Source organism: Salmo trutta, chromosome 7 (genome assembly GCF_901001165.1).
Source record: "Salmo trutta chromosome 7, fSalTru1.1, whole genome shotgun sequence".
Taxonomy (NCBI): Eukaryota; Metazoa; Chordata; class Actinopteri; order Salmoniformes; family Salmonidae; genus Salmo; species Salmo trutta.
The window spans coordinates 42,630,632-42,652,857 of NC_042963.1; the positions used below are offsets into that span (position 1 = coordinate 42,630,632).

General features: G+C 45.7%; 1 protein-coding gene across 1 annotated transcript; it reads left to right on the forward strand.

The window, feature by feature from the left end:
- Positions 1-11,051: 11,051 nt before the first annotated feature.
- LOC115197441 (fibroblast growth factor 6) lies at positions 11,052-21,526 on the forward strand. The gene is made up of 3 exons (XM_029758964.1): positions 11,052-12,083; positions 12,615-12,718; positions 19,428-21,526. The coding sequence occupies exons 1-3, from the start codon at positions 11,774-11,776 to the stop codon at positions 19,602-19,604; spliced, it is 591 nt and encodes a 196-aa protein (XP_029614824.1). The 5' UTR covers positions 11,052-11,773; the 3' UTR covers positions 19,605-21,526.
- Positions 21,527-22,226: the final 700 nt, after the last annotated feature.

Genomic DNA, 22,226 nt, shown 5'->3' on the forward strand with positions numbered 1-22,226 from the left:
AACAACTGAGCAAGAGGGCAAGTACATTAGAGTGTCTAGTTTGAGAAACAGATGCCTCACAAGTCCTCCACTGGCAGTTTCATTAAATAGTACCGCAAAACACCAGGCTCAACGTCAACAGTGAAGAGGCGACTCCGGATGCTGGCCTTCCAGGCAGGGTTCCTCTGTCCAGTGTCTGTGTTCTTTTGGTCCATCTCAATATTTATTTTTTATTGGCCAGTCCTGATTATGGCTTTTTCTTTGCAACTCTGCCTAGAAGGCCAGCATCCCGGAGTCGCCTCTTCACTGTTGACGTTGTGTACGTTTCTCAAACTAGACACTCTAATGTACTTGTCCTCTTGCTCAATTGTGCACCGGGGCCTCCGACCTCCTCTTTCTATTCTGGTTAGAGCCATTTGCGCTGTTCTGTGAATGGAGTAGTACACAGCGTTGTACAAGATCTGTAGGAGTGTGTATCGGAGGTGAAGTCAGGTGCAGGAGAGCAGAGTGTAGTGAAGAGGTGCACCTTTAATTCCAGTCAAAATGACAGCACAAAAATAATAAATGTGCCCAAAACATGGAACATAGACAAAAACTAATGCGCGTAACAATATCTACAATATCAAAATACACGTAACACAAACAATCCTAAACAAAGACATGATGGGGAACAGAGGAATAAATACATATGAATTGATTGGAGAATGAAAACCAGGTGTGTAGGGAACAAGACAAAACAAATTGATACATGAAAAATGGAGCAGCGATGGCTAGAAAGCGTTGACTTCGACTGCCGAACGCCGGCCCGAACAAAGAGAGGAGCCGACTTCGGCGGAAGTCATGGCAGTACCCCCCCCGACGCGCAGCTCCAGCGGTGCGTCGACACCGGCCTCAGGGACGATCCGGCGACGGTGGAACTCACGCAGTAGTTCAGGGTCTAATACATCCGCCACCGGAACCCAGCATCTGTCCTCCGGACCGTACCACTCCACAAGGTACTGAAGGCCCCCCGCCCGATGCCTTGAATCCAGGATGGAACGGACGGAGTACGGCGGGGCCCCCTCGATGTCCAGAGGGGGCAGAGGAACCTCCCGTACCTCAGACTCCTGGAGCGGACCAGCCACCACTGGCCTGAGGAGAGACACATGGAACGAGGGGTTAATGTGGTAATCGGGGGGAAGCTGTAACCTGTAACATACCTCGTTCACTCTCCTCAGGACTTTGAATGGCCCCACGAACCGTGGGCCCAGCTTCCGGCAGGGCAGGCAGAGCGGCAGGTTTCGGGTCGAGAGCCAGACCCTGTCCACTGGTGCGAACACCGGAGCCTCACTGCGGTGACGGTCCGCGCTGGTCTTTTGGCGCAGCGCAGCCTGCTGGAGGTGACCATGGGCGGCTTCCCAGGTCTCCTCCGCGTGTCTGAACCACTCGTCCACCGCAGGAGCCTCGGTCTGACTCCGATGCCACGGTGCCAGAACCAGCTGGTACCCCAATACACACTGAAAGGGGGAGAGGTTAGTGGAGGAATGGCGGAGCGAGTTCTGCGCCATCTCTGCCCAGGACACGAACGCCGCCCACTCCCTCGGCCGGTCCTAGTAATAGTACCGCAGAAACCTGCCCACATCCTGGTTCACTCTCTCCACCTGCCCATTACTCTCGGGGTGGAAACCCGAGGTAAGGCTGATCGAGACCTCCAAATGTTCCATGAACGCCCTCCAGACTCTCGAAGTGAACTGGGGACTCCGATCAGACACTATATCCTCAGGCACCCCGTAGTGCCGGAAGACGTGTGTAAACAGGGCCTCCGCAGTTTGTAGGGCCGTAGGGAGACCGGCATAGGGAGGAGACGACAGGACTTAGAGAAACGATCCACAACGACCAAGATCGTGGTGTTCCCCTGTGAGGGAGGAAGATCCGTTAGAAAATCAACTGACAGGTGTGACCAAGGCCGTTGTGGAACGGGTAAGGGATGTAGCTTACCTCTGGGCAGGTGTCTAGTAGCCTTACACTGGGCACACACCGATCAGGAGGAAACATAAGCCCTCACGTCCCGAGTCAAGGTGGGCCACCAGTACTTCCCAGACAGACAGCGCACTGTCCGACCAATCCCCGGATGACCAGAAGAGGGTGATGTGTGGGCCCAATAGATGAACTGGTCACGGACAGCAGACAGAACGTACTGAAGTCTGACGGGACACTGGAGTGGAGCAGGTTCAGTACGCAACGCCCGCTCAATGTCAGCGTCCAGCTCCCACACGACCGGCGCTACCAGGCAGGATGCCGGGAGAATGGGAGGCTCATCCATGGGCCGCTCCTCTGTGTCATACAGCCGGGACAGTGCGTCTGCCTTAACATTCTGGGAACCTGGTCTGTAGGACAGGGTAAACACAAAATGGGTAAAGAACATGGCCCACCTTGCCTGACGAGGATTCAGTCTCCTAGCTGCCCGGATGTACTCCAGGTTGCGGTGGTCAGTCCAGATGAGGAAACTGTGTTTAGCCCCCTCAAGCCAATGTCTCCACGCCTTCAAAGCCTTAATCACAGCCAACAGCTCCCGGTCCCCCACATCATACTTCCGCTTCGCTGGGCTGAGCTTCTTCGAGAAGAATGCACAGGGGCGGAGCTTCGGTGGCGTGCCTGAGCGCTGAGAGAGCACGGCTCTGATCCCAGCCTCTGACGCGTCCACCTCCACTATGAATGCCAAAGACGGATCCGGATGGGCCAGCACGGGAGCCGAGGTAAACAGAGCTCTCAGCTGCCCAAAAGCCCTGTCCGCCTCAACCGACCACTGCAGACGTACAGGACCCCCCTTTCAGCAGTGAGGTAATGGGAGCAGCCACCTGGCCAAAACCCCGGATAAATCTCCAGTAGTAATTGGCAAACCCTAAAAATCGCTGCACCTCCTTTACCGTGGTGGGAGTCGGCCAATTACGCACGGCTGCTATGCGGTCACTCTCCATCTCCATCCCTGATGTGGAAATGCGATACCCTTGGAAGGAGACGGACTGTTGAAAGAACAGGCATTTCTCAGCCTTGACGTACAGGTCATGCTCCAACAGTCGTCCAAGTACCTTGCGCACCAAGGACACATGCTCGGCGCGTGTAGTGGAGTATATCAGAATGTCATCGATATACACCACCACACCCTGCCCGTGCAGATCCCTGAAAATTTCGTCTACAAAGGATTGGAAGACTGAGGGAGCATTCATCAACCTTTACGGTACTCATAATGCCCTGAGGTAGTACTAAACGCCGTCTTCCACTCGTCTCCCTCTCGGATACGCACCAGATTGTACGTACCCCTGAGATCCAGTTTAGTGAAGAAGCGCGCCCCCTGCATTGACTCAATCGCCGTGGCGATAAGAGGTAGCGGTTAACTGTACCTCACCGTGATTTGATTGAGACCTCTATAATCAATGTACGGGCGCAGACCTCCATCCTTCTTCTTCACAAAAAAGAAACTCGAGGAGGCGGGTGAAATGGAGGACCGAATGTACCCCTGATGCAGGGATTCGGAGACATGTCTCCATAGCCACCGTCTCCGCTTGCGACAGGGGATACATGTGACTCCTGGGAAGTGCAGTGTCTACCAGGAGGTTTATCGCACAATCCCGCCGTCGATGGGGTGGTAATTGAGTCGCCTTCTTCTTACAGAAGGCGAGAGCCAAATCGGTATATTCTGGGGGAATGCGCACGGTGGAGACCTGGTCTGGACTTTCCACCGTGGTAGCACCAATGGAAACGCCTACACACCTCCCCGAGCACTCTCGCGACCACCCCGTGAGAGCCCTCTGTTGCCAGGAAATGGTGGGGTTATGACGGGCCAACCAGGGAAGGCCTAGTACCACGGGAAACGCAGGAGAGTCAATGAGAAAGAGACTGATTCTCTCATCGTGAACCCCCTGCATCTCCATGGCCTAGAGAGATGGTGGCCTCCCTGATTAGCCTCGACCCTAATGGTCGACTATCCAGAGTGTGAACTGGACAAGGTATATCCACAGGAATAATGGGGATCCCTAAACTAAGTGCTAATGCTCTGTCAATAAAAGAACTCAGGGAAACAAACAGGTACAAACAGGTGGACAACAGAGGACTCTGGATGAGAGTGGTGCATACTCACCTGGGGTGACGTCAGAGTGCCCTGCCTGCTGCCTCGACTCCCAGAGGGACCAACCCGGCACCGACCGGCAGTGTGCCCTCTGCGGCCACAGATGGTGCATGTGAAGGCCCCTCCTCCAGCCTCCCTACGCGCAGCCCCTCCCAACTCCATGGGTACCGGAGCGGGAGTGCTGGGAGATGGAACTGACAGAGTCCCCTCAGGACGTCCATGGATGACCAGCAGGTTATCCAACCGGATAGACATATCCACCAGTTGGTCAAGGTGGTGGTGGCATCCCTGCAGGCCAACTCCCGTCGGACGTCCTCACGTAAGCTGCATCGATAGTGGTCGATGAGGGCCCCTATCGTTCATCCTGCTCCGGCAGCCAAGGTCCGGAAGGTCCGCTCCTCGTCCCCTGCCTCAAATAGAAGAGTCGTTCACCCGCCGCTCTACCTTCATGCGGATGGTCAAAGACGGACAGGAAACGGCGGGTAAACTCCTCGAAGTGGTCCAACGCCGCGTCTTCCTCTCCCCACACGGCGTTTGCCCACTCCAGAGCTCTCCCCGTGAGGCATGAGACGAGGGCAGATACTCTCTCCCTTCCTGAGGGAGCTGGGTGAACAGTGGCCAGGTATAGGTCCAGTTGTAAAAGGAACCCCTGGCACTGTGCGGCCGTCCCATCATACTCCCTGGGAAGGGAGAGACGTATTCCACTGGAGCTGGATCCGGACGTGACGGGTAGAGATAACCCCGGTTCAGCTGGTCGAGGCGCTGGAGAGACTTCCTGTCTCTCCCAGCAGTCCATGGTCTGGACAACGCGATCCATCATGGCACCGAGATGATGTAGCATATCCGCGTGTTCCTGGACGTGTTCCTCGACTCCTCTGACCTGTGTACCTGCTCCTGCTGACTCCATGGTTGGTGTAGGATTATTTTAGAAGTGTGTATCGGAGGTGAAGTCAGGTGCAGGAGAGCAGAGTGTAGTGAACAGGCGCACTTTTAATTCCGGTCAAAATGACAGCACAAAAATAACAATAAATGTACCCAAAACACGGAACATAGACAAAAAGTAATGCACGTAACAATATCCACAATATCAAAATACACGTAACACAAACAATCCTACACAAAGACATGATGGGGAACAGAGGAATAAATACATATGAATTGATTGGGGAATGAAAACCAGGTGTGCAGGGAACAAGACAAAACAAATGGACACATGAAAAATGGAGCGGCGATGGCTAGAAAGCCGGTGACGTCGACCGCCGAACGCCGCCTGAACAAGGAGAGGAGCCGACTTCGACTGAAGTCGTGACAAGATCTTCAGTTTCTTGGCAATTTCTCGCATGGAATAGCCTTCATTTCTCAGAACAAGAATAGACTGACAAGTTTCAGAAAAAAGTTATTTGTTTCTGTCTATTTTGAGCCTGTAATCGAACCCACAAATGCTGATTCTCCAGATACTCAACTATTGTCCTAAATCAACCATTTATCGGATCATCAAGAACTTCAAGGAGAGCGGGTTCAGTTGTTGTGAAGAAGGCTTCAGGGCGCCCAAGAAAGTCCAGCAAGCGCCAGGATCATCTCCCAATGTAGATTCAGCTGCGGGATCGGGGCATCTCCAGTAGAGAGCTTGCTCAGAAATGGCAGCAGGCAGGTGTGAGTGCATCTGCACGCACAGTGAGGCAAATACTTTTGGAGGATGGCCTGGTGTCAAGAAGGGCAGCAAAGAAGCCACTTCTCTCCAGGAAAAGCATCAGGGACAGACTGATATTCTGCAAAAGGTACAGGGATTGGACTGCTGAGGACTGGGGTAAAGTTATTTTCTCTGATGAATCTCCTTTCCGATTGTTTGGGGCATCCGGAAAAAAGCTTGTCCGGAGAAGACAAGGTGAGCGCTACCATCAGTCCTGTGTCATGCCAATAGTAAAGCATCCTGAGACCATTCATGTGTGGGGTTGCTTCTCAGCCAAGGGAGTGGGCTCACTCACAATTTTGCCTAAGAACACAGCCATGAATAAAGAATGGTACCAACACATCCTCCGAGAGCAACTTCTCCCAACCATCCAGGAACAGTTTGGTGACGAACAATGCCTTTTCCAGCATAATGGAGCACCTTGCCATAAGGAAAAAGTGATAACTAAGTGGATCGGGGAACAAAACATCAATAATTTGGGTCCATGGCCAGGAAACTCCCCAGACCTTAATCCCATTGAGAACTTGTGGTCAATCCTCGAGAGGCGGGTGGACAAACAAAACCCCATAAATTCTGACAAACTCTAAGCATTGATTATGCAAGAATGGGCTGCCATCAGTCAGGATGTGGTCCAGAAGTTAATTGACAGCATGCCAGGGCGGATTGCAGAGGTCTTGAAAAAGAAGGGTCAACACTGCAAATATTGACTCTTTACAACAACTTCATGTAATTGTCAATAAAAGCCTTTGACACTTATGAAATGCTTGTAATTATACTTCAGTATTCCATAGTAACATCTGACAAAAATATCTAAAGACACTGAAGCATCAAACTTTGTGAAAATTAATATTTGTGTCATTCTCAAAACTTTTGGCCATGACTGTAGATATTCCATAAAAAATCAGCCGTTTCCAGCTACAATAGTCATTTACAACATTAACAATGTTAACAACACTGTTTTTCTGATCAATTTGATGTTATTTTAATGGACAAAAAATGTGCTTTTCTTTCAAAAACAAGGACATTTCTAAGTGACCCCAAACTTTTGAACGGTAGTTTATGTAAATAAGGTATTTAAAAGATTTTTTTTTTTAAACATTTGCAAACAAATCTAAAAACGTGTTTTTTGCTTTGTAATTATGGGGTATTGTGTGTAGATTGATGATGAACATTTATTATTTAATCCATTTTAGATTAAGGCTGTAACGTAACAGAATGTGTAAAAAGTCAAGGGGTCTGAATACTTTCCGAAAGCACTGTATACTCTCATTTTGAGAATAGTCGAAATGAACGTGTTTTTTGCTTCAAGTGTAATATTTATTGGCAGTTAGTGTCACGTCCTGACCAGCAGAGGGCGTAATTGTGTTAGTCTTGGTCAGGATGTGGCAGGTGGTTTGTGTTTGTTAAATGTTGTGTTGGTGATTGGGACTTCCAATTGAAGGCAGGTGTGTTGAGTTGCCTTTGATTGGAAGTCCTATATAGGTGTGTGTGTTTTTCTTTGGGGTTGTGGGTGGTTGTTTTTGCACTGTGTTTAATAGCCTGCAGAACTGTTGTTGTTGTCCTCTTTATTGTTTTGTCAAGTGGATGCTTTACTCCTTTTAAAAAAAAATTAAAACCATGAGTATCCATATTCCCGCTGCGTCTTGGTCCTCTTCTCTCCAGTACAACATTTTCTGTGACGAGTACGACATTTTTTGTGACAGAACCACCCACCACCAAAGGACCTAGCAGCGGAAGAGGAGGAAGCCACAGGAGGAAAGTTGGAAGCAGCGCGCTCGGGAGGTGATGGATTCCTGGTCGCTGGAAATACTTGAGGAGAGGATTGACTGGACATGGGAGCAATTACGGGTGCACTGCGACAACCTGCCTGGGAGGCAGGTAGAGCCCGAGAGGCAGCCCCAATCATTTTTTTGGGGGGGGGGCACAAGGGCTGTTTGGCGGGGCGAGATGGGAGACCCAGGCCAGCTCCCCGTACCCTTTTTGGAAGAAAACACACTGGACAGGTCCCGTGCTTTGGGGTAGGTGCTGTGGTGAGGCCTGGCATTTTCAGGCCGGTAAGCGCAGTACCAGCGCCCCGCATGTGCCAGGGGAGTGTGAGCATCGAGCCTGAAGGGGTGATGCCAACCCCTGCGCTCAAGACCGCCAGTGCGCCTCTACGGTCCAGGGTTTCCCGCTAAACGCACTAGCATTGAGGTGCGTGTCTCCAGGCTGGCACGTCCAGTACCAGCCCCACGCATCAGGAGTCTAGTGCGTCAGCCCAGCCTCGCCAGTCAACAGTCACCAGAGCTGCCCGCCAGTCAAGAGTCACCAGAGCTGCCCGCCAGTCGTAAGTCGCCAGAGCTGGCCGCCAGTCGTAAGTCGCCAGAGCTGCCCGCCAGTCGTAAGTTGCCAGAGCTGCCCGCCAGTCAGGAGTTGCCAGAGCTGCCCGCCAGTCGTAAATCGCCAGAGCTGCTCGCCAGTCGTAAGTCGCCAGAGCTGCCCGCCAGTCAGGAGTCACCAGAGCTGCCCGCCAGTCAGGAGTCACCAGAGCCGCCCGCTAGTCAGGAGCCGCCAGAGCCGCCCGCTAGTCAGGAGCCGCCAGAGTGGCCCGTCTGCCCGGAGACGCCAGAGTGGCCCGACTGCCCGGATCTGCCCGAGTGGCCCGACTGCCCGGAACTGCCAGAGTGGCCCGACTGCCCGGAACTGCCAGAGTGGCCCGACTGCCCGGAACTGCCAGAGTGGCCCGACTGCCCGGAACTGCCAGAGTGGCCCGACTGCCCGGAACTGCCAGAGTGGCCCGACTGCCTGGAACTGCCAGAGAGGCCCGACTGCCCGGTCCAGCCCGAGTGGCCCTCCTGCCCTCCGGCCCAGCCCGAGTGGCCCTCCTGTCCTCCGGCCCAGCCCGAGTGGCCCTCCTGTCCTCTGGCCCAGCCCGAGTGGCCCTCCTGTCCTCCGGCCCAGCCCGAGTGGCCCTCCTGTCCTCCGGCCCAGCCCGAGTGGCCCTCCTGTCCTCCTGCCCAGCCCGAGTGGCCCTCCTGCCCTCCGGTCCAGCCCGAGTGGCCCTCCTGCCCTCCGGCCCAGCCCGAGTGGCCCTCCTGCCCTCCGGCCCAGCCCGAGTGGCCCTCCTGCCCAGCCCGAGTGGCCCTCCTGTCCTCCGGCCCAGCCCGAGTGGCCCTCCTGTCCTCCGGCCCAGCCCGAGTGGCCCTCCTGTCCTCCGGCCCAGCCCGAGTGGTCCGTCTGCCAGGGTCAGCCCAAGTGGCCCGTCTGCCCGGCGCAGCTAGCAGCGCCACCGAAGTGGGTGACGCCGAAGGTGGAGCAAGGTCCACGTCCTGCACCTGAGCCACCTCCAGGATAGGTGGGTTGGGGAGGGAGGGTGTAGCACAGTGCCGTCGGTGACGGCAGCCACCCTCCCTTCCCTCCCTTATTGTTTAGGGGTTATTGTTTGTTGGTTTTGTTGGGGTATTGGGGATTTTCTTGTGTTTTTCTTTTTTTTAGGTGCATCCCGGGGTCTGCACCTTGAGGGGGGGGTACTGTCACGTCCTGACCAGCAGAGGGCGTAATTGTGTTAGTCTTGGTCAGGATGTGGCAGGTGGTTTGTGTTTGTTAAATGTTGTGTTGGTGATTGGGACTTCCAATTGAAGGCAGGTGTGTTGAGTTGCCTTTGATTGGAAGTCCTATATAGGTGTGTGTGTTTTTCTTTGGGGTTGTGGGTGGTTGTTTTTGCACTGCGTTTAATAGCCTGCAGAACTGTTGCTGTTGTCCTCTTTATTGTTTTGTCAAGTGGATGCTTTACTCCTTTTAAAAAAAATTAAAAAACATGAGTATCCATATTCCCACTGCGTCTTGGTCCTCTTCTCTCCAGTACGAAATTTTAGTATGACATTTTTTGTGACAGTTAGTGACAGATAATCCTGTCACTCTTAATCAATGAAAATGTATTAGTAGACAGACAGGTTAACTTTTTTTAAATAACAGTTTTACTTTTTGGAAATTCCCCCCACACTCAAAAAATAGTTATCTGAGTTACTGTAGAACATAAGGACACACTGCCAGACCGCTTGGAAAAATAAGTCAATTTTGTAATGCCTCTGTTACAAATGTCAGTATTTTTTGTACATAAGTCGGTATTTATTGTTCTTTTAAAAATCATAAGCACATATTAAAGTATTTTGCCTTCTTTTCATTGCATCTGTCAAAGGTGTAAGGTGCAAAAGCTATTTCTGTGAAAAAAATGATAAATTATTATTTAGTATAGATGTGGTATAAAGACATTTTCTGCTCTATAATTTATTGGGATATTCTTCCATCCCACTCTTTCATCGTTGGCTGCTTACTTTCAGATAGCTTATTGATCTCGACTGCTGTCACAAAGTTGATGATTTCCTGGTTGATCATGCAGAATAGTACACTCATAATATTTAAAAATATGGCTTTGTTTTGCTTTAAAGTTAAATATATATATATATTCATTCCTCCTGACCATTTCCTGTATTAGTTCTGGTTTTAAAGGAGCAACTTTTCTGAATGTGCATTTCCTGATGATGACTAATGCCTGTGCAGAGTATGGTAAACGCTTCGTGTATCATTATTTATTTGTAAATAGGAAGTAGTCAATACTGTTGCATCTGGCTCAATTATAACCATTGTTCCTCTGTTCCCCCCATATTTAGTTCTGTTGATATTTCATAGACATAAGTAACCATTGAATTTCAACAAGTTAGCAAGTGTTGTGGTCCTTTATTTGTCCAAATGCCCAGTGTTTGGGTTAGTTGTGCTTCATGATAGCAAGTGCCAAGGATCTTCACATTGGGCCTATTTGCCGATGACTGTATGATTATGAATCTGCTATTATGTCCTCAGTTTTCACTGATGCTCCGAATGTGTTGTCCTTGGTATTTTCAGCCTTCATAAAAATCAAATCATTTTTATTATAAATCCAGATTGGGTATCAATGTGCAGTCACCAAATATATTTGTATACAAATAAATGTACTGCATTGTAAAATGCTTGTCTGAGATGTCGTATGTCACTAAGAACAACTTTTTACCGTTTGTGAAAATGATTTGAACTATGGTCAATGGTGGTTGCGTATGAAGCACAGTTATTAAAACCTTGGAAATAGCGCCTTCCATCGGAATTTCCAACCAAATGGATGACATGTGTTAAGGGGTCCGGTGGAAGCGCGCAACTGTATATAATCAATTTGACGTATAGGCATGCTCCATGGTGGCATTACAAAGAAAATATTATATGCTTTTATGTTTCAGGCAAGGGGAAGGAATAGTCTATGAGAGACGTTTCGGGGTAACCGAATTGCGCACTAGGCCTAGCCTTAATAAACAAGCAGCATAGGATGTGGCCTGCAAGGGTGCCATTGCTCTCCGGTGACAAGTGGACTGTTTTTACACCTTCCTTCTAAATAAGGACGCAGCCTGTCAGACATATGACCACCGACCCAATTTGGGAGCTGCCAAAGGGTCTCTCATGTCCCGCATTTGCTTAACGCCACCCAATGAGGTCTCTCCCTTCCTCGGTTTCACGGGCGCTGTGACAGTGTTCCGTTGAACTCTCCAGGGCACTGCAGTTCAGCGACTCTTTTCTTGCTTGCTCGCAACTTCACTCTCTACATCCTCGGCCCTTGTATTATTCGACGGGGCAGCGGTGAAGTCAGCATGACGTCATCTAGAGATGCGATAGCCTGGCATGGTGAAACAGAGTTTTGGTGAGTGGTATTCTCCACGGCCTGCGTTGCCTACAGAGAGAGAGAAGCGCGGAGCTGCAAAACATGGTAATCATCACCGCCACCACCTCAAGCTCTGCCGCACACTCTCCTATTTCTACCCCTCTGCACTGGGGCTCTCGTTTCATACCCAGAGTTCAGATCTGCGTTCCAAAAATAATCCACTGCCAGCATGCCGAAGGAAGAAAAACAAGAAGAGTGGTATTTTTAGGGCCATTAATTTTGACCACGTGCCCCGAAGGTAAACCGGAAGGCCATTGCGCAAAGGCTCCTCATCAGTATGTCCTACGAGGCCAGCACGCACTGGACGTTGACTGCGATTGTTCTCTTGGGGTACCTAGTCGGGATTGTGTCATCATATCCTATTCCAAGCAGGACAAATGCAACTTTATTGGAGAAAAGATGGGAGACCCTATTCTCCCGCTCCATTCTGGGCATCTCGGGGGAGAGATCGGACCTGAACTGGGAGAGTGACTATTTGCTAGGTATCAAAAGAGTGCGGAGGCTCTACTGCAACGTGGGTATCGGGTTTCACCTCCAGGTCCTCCCAGACGGCAGGATAAATGGTGTACATAATGAAAACCAGTACAGTGAGTTGCTTCCACAGATGTAATGCAATAGACATCACATAAAGGGGTCGTCAATAATTATGCGTCAAACAGAGCCTATAGCCCATATTTTGCGTGATGTGTCAAAAGACGCGAAGGGAACATTGGATGACTTCTAGAGCAAAGACAGATCTATTAAAAACACTATCCACCAGTGCTAAATATCTCCCTAAGCTCAAACATGACATGAATGTATGGACGTATTTAGACAACAACTTATTTTTACACTGGCTCCTACAGCGGCCCAAAAACGAACAGTCACCGACACCGCACACGTCCAAAAGGGCAATTATTACACGATAGCCTAAACTGAGGAAATATCGAAAATTGAATGTGGGAATGTATATAGAACAAAGACTCAGCATCCTGCGTAGCAACCTGCAAGGTTACACCCACAGACGCAGAGCACATCCTAGCTATAGCCTAGCCTACAACCATTTCGAAACATATTTTGTGCCAGTCTGATCGGATGTGTTTTTCCAATATCTAATATTTGGTATTTTGTTCAATTAGGTCTATTAGAGATCTCAACGGTAGAGCGAGGAGTGGTTAGCTTGTATGGTGTGAGAAGTGAGCTGTTTGTCGCAATGAATGGCCGAGGAAGGTTATACGGAACGGTAGGTATGCTCACTATTACATTTATTGTCCTGCAATATTTGTTTGAATGGTTCCGCGTGGCATTTGCTATTATGACTGATCGGGTTTTATTTGCATGCCATTTAAAGCTGTTGGGTGTGCCTATCTTAACATGTGCTGTGAAATATGTGATAAGACATATGCTAGTGGAACGCTATTTTGGTATTTTTGATGGTTCATTATATATGTTTACCCTTTCTTATTATGCGTTCGTATTTAATTGTAGGCAGCAAATGAGCTAGGGGCCTGTTCATGGTCGACTTGCCTTGGGCAATAATGATGAGGTTAACAGACGCATAATTTTGTCACGCTCTGTAATATGGCCCTGTGTGCGGGGAAAGCCCCCCGACACTCCAGAACCTGTCATCGTGACTTGGGACCATATGAAATTCGTCCATTAAAGATGAATATTATTTACATGTTAGGTTACATTTGTAGGTTATGCCTATCACTGAAGCCCCGTTTATACCTGGTGCTAATATGGGACCTTTGTCCTGATCTTATATACATTCTGATTGTGCACACATTTCCAGAAATGTGTAATAAAATGTGTCTTATCTGTCCACTGTGTCTGCATTGTGAACAGATTTCCTGGTCCCTTCACTTATGCACATTTTTCACAGCTATTATTTCAAAATAATGTTTCTTTATTGTAAGACACATATTGATGTAATCAGTTAATGGTGCCTCCTGTCAATGATTTTAGAGGGCAAAATAATTATGATTTAAAATGGTTTCTCTGTCCAGATCTGTCTACACTTGTAAGATATCCAGACACAATGTGTGACTGACTACCTCCGGAGGTGGGCAGGATGATCTGACCACAATCAGGTCACAATGTGTCTTTTGATTGTCTACACCTGTCTACAAATGTGGGCAAAATCAGAATGTGGACAAGATCAGGACAAAGGACGCAAATTAGAACCAGGTATAAATGGGGCTTGAGTGAAGTGCGTCCTCTGACTATAGATGTTGAACAAATAGTTTTGAGCTAGGATTGAGTTAATCTCCAACAAGTCGATCAAGAGCTACCAGTAGCTCACTGCCCACCTGTGAGTAGCTCACCAAACAATTCTGAAACTACACTGAACAAAAATATATGCTATAATTTCAAAGATTTTACTGAGTTACAGTTCATATAAGCAAATCAGTCAATTTAAATAAATTCATTAGGCCATAATCTATGGATTTCACATGACTGGGAATGCAGATATGCCTCTGTAGGTCACAGAAAGGTAGGGGCGTGGATCAGAAAACCATTCAATATATGGTGTGACCACCATTTGCCTCATGCAGCGCAACACATCGCCTTCGCATAGAGTTGATCAGGCTGTAGATTGTGGCCTGTGGAATGTTGTCCAACTCCTCTTCAATGGCTGTGCGAAGTTGCTGGATATTTTTCTGGAACTGGAACACGCTGTCGTACATGTCGATCCAGAGTAGATGTCGACCGATTAATTGGAATGGCCGATTAATTAGGGCCGATTTCAAGTTTTCATAACAATTTTTTTTTACCTTTATTTAACTAGGCAAGTCAGTTAAGAACACATTCTTATTTTCAATGACGGCCTAGGAACGGTGGGTTAACTGCCTTGTTCAGGGGCAGAACGACAGATTTTTACCTTGTCAGCTTGGGGATGCAACCTTATGGTTAACTAGTCCAATGCTCAAACCACCTTTGCACTCCACGAGGAGCCTGCCTGTTATGCGAATGCAGTAAGAAGCCAAGGTAAGTTGCTAGCTAGCATTAAACTTATCTTATAAAAAACAATCAATCAATCATAATCCCTAGTTAACTACACATGGTTGATGATGTTACTAGTTTATCTAGCCAGTCCTGCGTTGCATATAATCGATGTGGTGCGCATTCGCGAAAAAGGACTGTCTTTGCTCCGACGTGTACCTAACCATAAACATCAATGCCTTTCTTAAAATCAATACACAAGTATATATTTTTAAACCTGCATATTTAGTTATTAATATTGCCTGCTAACATGAATTTCTTTTAACTAGGGAAAATGTGTCACTTCTCTTGCAAACAGAGTCAGGGTATATGCAGCAGTTTGGGCCGCCTGGCTCGTTGCGAACTGTGAAGACTATTTCTTCCTAACAAAGACAGCCAACTTCCCCAAACGGGGGATGATTTAACAAAAGCGCATTTGCGGAAAAAAAAGCACAATCGTTGCACGACTGTACCTAACCATAAACATCAATGCCTTTCTTAAAATCAATACACAGAAGTATATGTTTTTAAACCTGCATATTTAGCTAAAAGAAATCCAAGTTAGCAGGCAAAATTAACCAGGTGAAATTGTGTCACTTCTCTTGCGTTCATTGCACGTAGAGTCAGGGTATATGCAACAGTTTGGGCCGCCTGGCTCGTTGCGAACTAATTTGCCTGAATTTTTCAGAATTATGACATAACATTGGAGGTTGTGCAATGTAACAGGAACATTTAGACTTATGGATGCCACCTGTTAGATAAAATACGGAACGGTTCCGTATTTCACTGAAAGAATAAACGTGATAGTTTCCGGATTCGACGATATTATTGACCTAAGGCTCGTGTTTCTGTGTGTTATTATGTTATAATTAAGTCTATGATTTGATAGAGCAGTCTGACTGAGCGGTGGTAGGCACCAGCAGGCTCATAAGCGTTCATTCAAAATAGCACTTTCGTGCGTTTTGCCAGCAGCCCTTCGCAATGCATTGCGCTGTTTATGACTTCAAGCCTATCAACTCCCAAGATTAGGCTGGTGTAACCGATGTGAAATGGCTAGCTAGTTAGCGGGGTGCACGCTAATAGCGTTTCAAACGTCACTCGCTCTGAGACTTGGAGTAGTTGTTCCCCTTCCTCTACATGGGTAACACTGCTTCGAGGGTGGCTGTTGTCGATGTGTTCCTGGTTTGAGCCCAGGTAGGAGCGAGGAGAGGGACGGAAGCTATACTGTTACACTGGCAATACTAAAGTGCCTATAAGAACATCCAATAGTCGAAGGTATATGAAATACAAATCGTATAGAGAGAAATAGTCCTATAATTCCTATAATAACTACAACCTAAAACTTCTTACCTGGGAATATTGAAGTCTCATGTTAAAAGGAACCACCAGCTTTCATATGTTCTCATGTTCTGAGCAAGGAACTTAAACGTTAGCTTTCTTACATGGCACATAATGCACTTTTACTTTCTTCTCCAACACTTTGTTTTTGCATTATTTAAACCAAATTGAACATGTTTCATTATTTATTTGAGGCTAAATTGATTTTATTGATGTATTATATTAAGTTAAAATAAGTGTTCATTCAATATTGTTGTAATTGTCATTATTACAAATAAATAAATCAAAAATTCAGCCGATTAATTGGTATCGGCCTTTTTGGTCCTCCAATAATCGGTATCGGTATCAGCGTTGAAAAATCATAATCGGTCGACCTCTAACCCAGAGCATCCCAAACATGCACAATGGGTGACATGTCTTGTGAGTATGCAGGCCATGGAGGAACGGGGACTTTTTCAGCTTCCAGGAATTGTGTACAGATCCTTGCTACATGGGGCCAAGCATTATCATGTGAAACATGAGGTGATGGCGGCGGATGAATGGCACGACAATGTCCTCAGGGTCTTGTCGTGGTATCTCTGTGCATTCAAATTGCCATTGATAAAATGCAATTGTGTTCGTTGTCCAGTATCTTATCCCTGCCCATACCATAACCTAACCAGTTATGACGCCGAACTGCAGTCAGGAAAACAAGCACCCTTATTAGCTTCCCTGAGACAGTTTCTGACAGTTTGTGCAGAAATTCTTTGGTTGTGCAAACCCACAGTTTCATCAGCTGTCAGATGGCTGGTCTCAGACGATCCTACAGATGAATAAACCAGATGTGGAGGTCCAGGGCTGGCATGGTTGCATGTGGTCTGCGGTTGGAGACCGGTTGGATATACTACCAAATTTTCTAAAATGACGTTGGAGGCGGCAACAGCTCTGGTGGACATTCCTGCAGTCAGCATGCCAATTGCACGCTCTCTCAAAACTTGAGACATCTGTGGCATTGTGTTATGTGACAAAACTGAGTGGCCTTTTATTGTCCCCAGCACAAGGTACACCTGTGTAATGATCTTGCTGTTTAATCAGCTTCTTGACATGCCACACCTGTCAGGTGGATGGATTATCTTGGCAAAGGATTGGCTCACTAACAGGGATGTAAACAAATTAGTGCACAACATTTGAGAGAAATAAGATTTTTGTGTGTATGACAAATGTCTGCGATCATTTATTTCAGCTCATGAAACATGGGACAAAGACTTTCTATGTTGCGTTTATATTTTTGTTCAGTATACATGCAATTTTCACGTGTTCTCACAAGTATCAGACACCGCAAGCTCCCAGCTAGCCTACTATCTAATCAACGCACCATTGACATTATCCCACCCCAGGTTAGCCACTATTGGCCAAACCTACCACAATATCTGCCAATTAATTTCCAGCAATATTGCCCCTGTCTGTCTGTGGTGCGCGCGTTTGTCTATCACTCCGTGTGTAGCCAGTTGACGTGATTTTGACAGAAATACTTTCCCCAAAACCTTCTCAATTAAATGTTAACTGCAAAGTAGGATTACCTGGTAGAAGTATATCATGAGCAAGTATATCATTTGTATCTATTATGTGTTATTTGCAAACTTTGCAATTAAATGAGCAGCAGCAGTACAGAACCATGCTAGACCGACACGTTAGATGACACATTCCTCGCTTGCTAGATGCGCAATTTTAGGGCCAGATGCGCAATTAAAGGGGAAATTACACTCGAATCAAAATGTGTACGTTTTGTTCTAGACACCCCCCAAAATTGTCTTCTGATGTGATTTAAGCATTAACATGGACTCAGAACGTTCCAATTCCGTTGTTTCTGTATGAACAATTGTACATTTGAGAGTTAAAAACAAAAAACATCTAAAACCAGGAAAAAGAAAACCGAGAAAACATAATTTGGGAAAATATAAAACAGAATTTGAGAAAAAAATTACAGATTTTATAGGGCCCCCTTAGAGTTGTTTATTAACCATTATTCTTCCAGGTATATTGACAGAAAACAGTGCACTATTTTCTCTTGTACCCTAAGGACCCAGAAAGAGTTGCAGAGAGAAGGGAAGAATGTGCCTATTAGAATTTTTTTTTAAAATAAATTAGCTCTCGAAGGTTGGAGACCACTGTATTAGGGTATCTCTGACGGACGTCATCAGCTCCCCTTCTTGTCGATAGTCCCAGCACATGCTGTCTTTTCACAACTTATTATTGCAGAAAATGGTCAGAAAAATAATACTCTGAAAAATATTATTTGTGAAATGTTTATTAGGATAGACAAATGAACAACTTGCAAGGTGAGCAAAAGAAGGCCCATGCAGCTTTCCAATTGCGCATTAATGAACATCACAAAAAGGATACAGTTACATAGTGTATGCAATTAACAACACGTTTACATTAAAGACATACTCTGGTATTTTGGTAACTAATAAAGTATTTTTTAAACCTCTCGCTTTAGGCTGGATGTGTCAATGTGTAGTTCATGCATGCATAATCTATGATCAGAATTACTGTCTTACCTCAATCAGCCACAAAATCCCTATTTTGAAACTATCTGTTTTCTTGAAGATGTGTTGTGCCATTTTCCCTACATTTCCTGCAATGTAGGCCAGCCCACTAGCAATTTGAGTTCTAACCAATGAGCTTCAGCCCCTCAAGCATTTGATTGACAGCTAGCAAGGCGACTGCCCAGCTTTATCCAATGAGGTTGCACGGCCCAGTGGACACAGTAGAGAGAGAGAGAGCGCAATTACGTGGTGCACATATGTGACGTAGTACGCAATTTTCAGGGACCACTTTTGGTTCGTGAGTGCTACATTCAGAACTACTGGCTAAAAAGTATACAAAAGTACTAGATAATCTCTTTAATTATTGCACTAATAATTCATTGGTTAATAGGCTAATTAATTAACCATATGGGTGAGAAATAAGTTGTACAGCAGTGCTACCTGTGTGTAATACAGATTCATTGATATTTAAAAGGATAGTACACGTTTACTTCATCTTATTACTACACATAAATAAGTCTATAGACCTGTAGTCTATAGGAGTTAGTAAACCAACATTTGTTTTTGTTCAGTTAGCTGCAGCTTAGTATTGTCTTCATCAAGCACAAACTATGGGAGTGGTAGGTAAGGTCCCTGTTAGCATGCTCCCAATAGCATGTGTAAACCCCTCCAAAACAGCAACATGCACAGTGCATTTTTTGTTGTTGATATTGAGTGAGTATGATATTTCAGGATTATATCAGTCAATTTCAATTTTTTTATTGTAGTTTTCAATAAAAAAGAGAACATGCTGCAATTTTGGTTAGATATCCCCTCAAGAACATACATGATAAACAATTTAGTTTATTATGAATTTTGGATGGAGCAAGATATGTGCTATTCAGAAACAAAGCTTTACAGGTTCTTCCATCAATCCCAAATTTGATACATTTAGTTAGTGCATGGCTCCCCTACTTTACATGTCAACTAATTCTGGGTGAGGATGAAATGTATGCATGGCATGTATTTTTCTGTGCAACTTGTACAACTGTATAAAACTGGTAACTGAAACTTAACTTGGCCATACTTTTTATTTTACCTTTTCTCCTTTGTTATTTTCAGACAGTCTTCCATGATGAGTGCAAGTTCAGAGAGAGCATGCTTCCAAACAACTACAACGCCTATGAGTCTTCCGTTTACAGAGGCTCCTACATTGCTCTCAGCAAGCATGGCCGTCTGAAGAGAGGCAAAAAGGCTACCACTGCCATGACTGTCACACACTTCCTCCCCCGAATATGAGCAAGACTGGCAGGCAATAACTCACTTATTTGCACATGTGGATTGTTGTCCAGGTAACATTATACTGTATACACCAATACAAATGGACTGAAAAAGAAAGAAATACCACTATATGATAGTATTTATTCAGTCTTTATATGTATATTTCGGTAGCTTACTTTGTATTAGAACTTACAGATATGCCATTAATTGCTGCTTATTATTTTATCAGTATTATATAAGGGGTGGAGAAGCTTCATCTGTCCCCTTCACTTTGTATGTGTGCTTGCCATACATAAATGGTGAAGACCTTGCCCTGTCAGTAGATGACAGCTCATCTCAGCATCTAGAAGTGGAATGGATACTTTTTATTACCTCAAAGCGCCATTTCCCGAATGAAATAATGTGTGCATGATATTTCTACTGAGAAGAATGCCTGTTTACTTTGAACTTTTGTCATTATCCATCAAGAACTAAACATTTTCCATCATCTGTGTCAACATTATATCATTGTCTAGTAAGGGCAACTAGAGCACCTGTTTGTTTCCTTGCTTTGTGATGAGGTGGTGGTTGCCTTTGATTCCTACTTGTGGCTCCTTCCCTTGCATGCGAGAAACGCTCCCCTCAGTCAGAAATAGGGACGACACGCAAGTCATCACTCCCTCAGACACTCCAGGGGGCTTTAGCCCAATTCCTAGAGGGCCAAAAGTATCTTCAGTTTATTTTCTTTCCAAAATTAGATCAGTTAAGTAATTGAGACTGTTGGACAGGCCGGGCCCCTCAGGAGCTCACAGCCATTGATGTGGGAAGCTAGAACTGGAGACCCACCATGCTAGGAGAACTTTGACAATCCTGGCTTTTATGAGGCTGAGTGTGAGATGGCTTGATGTTTAGACCAGATTGAAATGTGTGTGTGTCTGGTCTTGGACTAACCGGGAGCCTGCTGTATCGATCGATCAAACAGTTTGATCCGTTTTTTGAAACTGATGAGGGTTGAAACCTTAACTTATCTGCCGGTTTGAAAAAAAATGTTAGCACTTTTACAGTATCTCCATTTCTGCAGTAAATGTTGAGCTGCATAAATAGTGCTTGTTTTCACGTTCACTCTGTAAATGAGGGTCTGCTACATTAATTAGAAAAATATGTAAATATTCCTATTACATTTTTTGAGAAGGGATCATTATTTCATGCAATTAAGATGTGCTAACAACATTTCAGGTATCACAATCTGGCTATTATGTCTAATATCTGATATTTAGATAATAATAAGGATTGTACTCGTACGTACCTGTTTCTCTCTTTTATTGTTTAAACTGGTTATTAAGTTGTAAGATCTTGTGTGAAAGAAAAACAGAAGCAATGTCTCAAAGCAATTCACCAAAGGCTTACAGTAGTGATGTTTGGGCTTTGTACAGTATGCAGCATAATTTAAGTCAATGCTTGCTTGCTCTCCTCCTCGAATACTGTACCTGAGCAGACCCCCCTTGGCCAGTTGACACTGTAAAACCCTTTGTTCAACAACAGTCTTGAGATTCCAGAAGTATCCTTCCTCCCCAACCCAGAGCCATTTTAGTCCAAGGTCAGAGTCATAGACCTCTTTCACTGTGTCTAAGCACATGGTGTTCATGTTCACCAGTATCACTTGGCCCCTTTGACGCCCCTTTGACCTACGTTCGTTTTGTTATTCCTTTATTTATTTATGAATGGTGTGTAGCTCAATGAAAACCTTGCATGAATGACATAAGGTGATTTTTAGGTGTAAGTGGTTTGATTCTGTATCTCTCTTTGACTGGTCGCCAATGAGCATGGATTTATTGGGAATGGAGTGGCATAATCTGATTTAAAGATTTACCTTTGGCTATTACAATGCTATAAGTATGTTTGGTGCGTCTGAGTAAAATACACAGGAAAGGTCATCTTTGACCTCTTTTACCAACCTTTAACTTTACGCCTGTTAAATTCTTATTCCAACACAGCATTGGTAGCCCACTGTAAAATGGATGTGAGCTGGTACTTACCCTCACACAAGTACTTACAGTAGTAAGAAGAGACAGGCTGAGGCTTGATGCAGTGTCTGGTTGGGATGGAACACAGGAAGCATCTGTGTCAAATCAAATCATATTTTATTGGTCACCAACACGTGTTTAGCAGATGTTATTGTGGGTGTAGCGAAATGCTTGTGCTTCTAGCTCCGACAGTGCAGTAATATCTAACAAGTAATATTTAACAGTTTCACAACATATACCCAAAATACACGTAAATCTAAGTAAGGAATGGATTAAGAATATATATACATATATGTCAGTGAGGCATTGGACTAAGATACAGTGGCATAGTATAGAGTACAGTATATACATATTAGATGGGTGATGCAATACTTACAAACAATTAAAGTGACTAAGATACTGTAGAATAGTATAGAGTACAGTTTACACATATGAGATGAGTAATGCAAGATACAGAGACATTATTAAAGTGGCTAGTGTTTCATTTCATTAATTTCATTGTCAACAGTCATCATACTCCATATTTGCCACAGCCAAAGAGAAAGCAAAGTTCCAATCAGATCAATTCACCAAGCTGAAATTGTATCGATGTGCTAGCTAGGCGCTATTTCCATCAAGGGGAATGGCAGACAATGAA

Coding starts and splice junctions, on each gene's coding strand:
- LOC115197441 (XM_029758964.1), top strand. CDS start 11,774: ATGTCCTACGAGGCCAGCACGCACTGGACGTTGACTGCGATTGTTCTC. Junction 12,084..12,614: donor ACATAATGAAAACCAGTACA/GTGAGTTGCTTC, acceptor TTGTTCAATTAG/GTCTATTAGAGATCTCAACG. Junction 12,719..19,427: donor GAGGAAGGTTATACGGAACG/GTAGGTATGCTC, acceptor TGTTATTTTCAG/ACAGTCTTCCATGATGAGTG.